The 2,616-nt window shown below is 61.4% G+C and overlaps 1 protein-coding gene across 1 annotated transcript in view; it reads left to right on the top strand.

Annotated features, from left to right (window-relative positions):
- The window catches only part of LOC104471102 (ammonium transporter Rh type B-like), a gene marked incomplete at its 3' end in the record, with an annotated part of 3,954 nt that extends 1,507 nt beyond the window's left edge, over positions 1-2,447 (top strand). Inside the window, exons 2-7 of the mRNA XM_010086329.1 lie at positions 292-478; positions 867-1,017; positions 1,157-1,304; positions 1,618-1,784; positions 1,998-2,135; positions 2,314-2,447. Coding sequence (XP_010084631.1) covers positions 292-478; positions 867-1,017; positions 1,157-1,304; positions 1,618-1,784; positions 1,998-2,135; positions 2,314-2,447 — 925 coding nt within the window. The remainder of the gene's footprint in view (positions 1-291; positions 479-866; positions 1,018-1,156; positions 1,305-1,617; positions 1,785-1,997; positions 2,136-2,313) is intronic.
- Positions 2,448-2,616: the final 169 nt, after the last annotated feature.

Here is a 2,616-nt window from a genome sequence, read left to right on the forward strand (position 1 = left end):
CGGGAGGTACAGGGCGGCGGGGGCCACATCGGGTGGGCACGGGCTGTACCTGTCAGTAGCACAAGCACCCACCGCCATGCTCTCTGCCGGAGATCTCCGAGGGAGATCCAAGGCTGGATCCACCGCGGGTGCAGAGACGCGGAGGTGGAGCAAGGCTGTTTCACATCGCCCGAAGCCTCCAGCTCCCCAAAATCTTGTCCGAGCACCGCCCCCCGGGGGGACCAACAGGCAGGAAGGTTGCTGCCCACCCTCGACACCTCCAGATCCATCCTTCTGCCTCTCTCCTGCCAGGGTTCCGGGATGTCCACCTCCGAGCTCTCCTTGGCTTCGGGCTCCTGCTGACCTTCCTCGGCCGCTACGGGCCAGGCAGTGTGGCCATCCGCATCCTCATCATGGCCTTCGCCATCCAGTGGGCTGTACTGATCCAGGGGTTTTTGTACTTCTTCCTGAACGGCAAAATTGACGTGGGAGCTCAGAGGTAAGGCAGGAGGGGGCTGCCGCTGCCCGGCCGCGCTGGTCCCAGTCCAGCCCTGGCACACGGGCTCCCTCCTCTGCTCTGGAGGAGGATTGTGAGGACAAGTAAGAGCAGGCTTCTGGGTTGAGTATCACACTAGTAAGGGCCGTGTAAGTACCGCCAACGTTACAGCCAGGCATTTGGGGAGGGGGGCACATTAGTCCCCACCTGCCTCGTCTCCTTGTCACCAGCATCACAAGGCTTGGGCTGCCCACTCAGCTGGCAGGAGTGGGGATGCAGGGTCCAGGATACAGGCTCAGCTCCCTTCCCCCCAGACCCTGCTCCCTCCATCTCCCACGCTCACCCCCGAGCAGTGCCGGGTCCAGCCCCACGCCTCCCCTCTCCTTCCCAGCATGGTCGGTGCTGACTTCTGCACAGCAGCCGTCCTCATCTCCACCGGAGCCGTGCTGGGCAGGGTAAACCCCGTCCAGATGCTGCTGCTGACGCTGCTGGGAGTCACCCTCTTCTCTCTCAACGAGTACATCCTGCTCAGCCTCATGGGGGTGAGTCACCAATTGGGGGGCCACCAGGAAGGGGGTGACCAGAGGTCTCTGTTTAGGCTCCTCAAACCAAGACGTGCCTTGTCTGTAGGTATAAATCTCATACCCCTGGTTCCTGCACGGTGTTTTCTGTACTCACCAGGTGAGCGACAGCGGCGGCTCCTTGACCGTCCACACCTTCGGGGCGTACTTCGGCTTGATGATTTCACGGATCTTGCACCAGCCCCACATGGACAAGAGGACAGAGCAGCAGGCTGTGGGGCAGCAGTCAGAGGTCTTTGCTGCTGCTGGTACGGAGCTCAAATCCCACAGCACTGGAGCTGTAGAGGTGATGGTGGAAGGACCATCACCGATGCTAGGAAAGCGCACCTGTGGCTTTGTCCAGTGGAGTCCAGCAAACCAACAAGAGAAGAAGTCCTCAACCTCCATGAGGACCTGTCCTGGGGCTGCACCACCCTCTCTCCGGGAAAAAGCTTTTCCTTCCAACCTGAGCTTCCCATGCTGCAAGCTGTGGCCGCTTGCATCCCTCAGCACTGCAAGAACTTTCTTTCCCATGAGGGATCAACTCCAGCACCAAAACCTGCCTGTTCCCCTTCCTCGCAGGAACCATCTACCTGTGGATCTTCTGGCCCAGCTTCACCTCAGCCACCGCAGCCAGTGACAACACCGAGCCCTGGGCAATGCTCAACAGCTACTTCTCGCTGGCGGCGAGCACCATGGCCACCTTCGTGCTCTCGCCTGTGCTCTATGAGGAGGACACGCTGCGGATGGTAGGTCCTCTCCTGGGACAAACCCAAGCCTCATGCGTTGCCCATGTCCTGTCCTACAAGGATGGCGAGAATGAAGGCACCCAGGGATGCCTGTTAGGGGCTTTCTTGGGTTTTTAAGACCCAGTCTGATCCCCGAGGAAGCTCACATCTCCCAAACCCCATGCTGGTGTCCTCCATGGAGCCAACTCCCCCAGCTGTGCTCTGCTCCATCAGGTCCAGATCCAGGACGCCGCCTTGGCCAGCGCTGCTGTGATGGGGATGGCGGGGGAGATGCTGGTCACCCCCTTCGGGGCTCTCGCCGCGGGGTTTCTGGCCGGCTTGATCTCCTCGCTTGGCTTCAAATTCCTTACGGTGAGCCGCTTCGGGATAGCCAAGGATGCTGGTCCTGGGTCAGGGACCCCCACTTTGATCACGGGCAGCAGTGCTTCCAGCCTTCATCTCCCAACCCTGCAAACACCGACCCACAGCGCGGCCACCCTGGTCCAGCATCCCCCCTCCAAACCCCGGTCCTTCCCCGTGCTCTCCGCAGCCCGTCCTGCGCTCCAGGCTGAAAACCCAGGACACGTGTGGGGTTCACAACGTTCACGGGCTGCCGGGGGTCCTGGGTGCCTTGCTGGGGACACTGCTGGCAGCGCTGGTCACAGCAGATGCTTACGGTGGCAGGTGAGAATCCACCACACCCCTGCAACTGGTCCATGCCCCCTCTGTGACAGCACCCCCCGTAGCACATCACCCTCAGCTATGATGGGAGCACCCCATTTCCCTGCCTGGGGCAACAAGCTCCCCAAAACCCCATCCCCGCTCTGGCTTGCAGGCTGGAGCTCGTGTTCCC

This window comes from Pterocles gutturalis, unplaced genomic scaffold, assembly GCF_000699245.1.
Source record: "Pterocles gutturalis isolate BGI_N339 unplaced genomic scaffold, ASM69924v1 scaffold496, whole genome shotgun sequence".
NCBI classification, from domain to species: Eukaryota; Metazoa; Chordata; class Aves; order Pterocliformes; family Pteroclidae; genus Pterocles; species Pterocles gutturalis.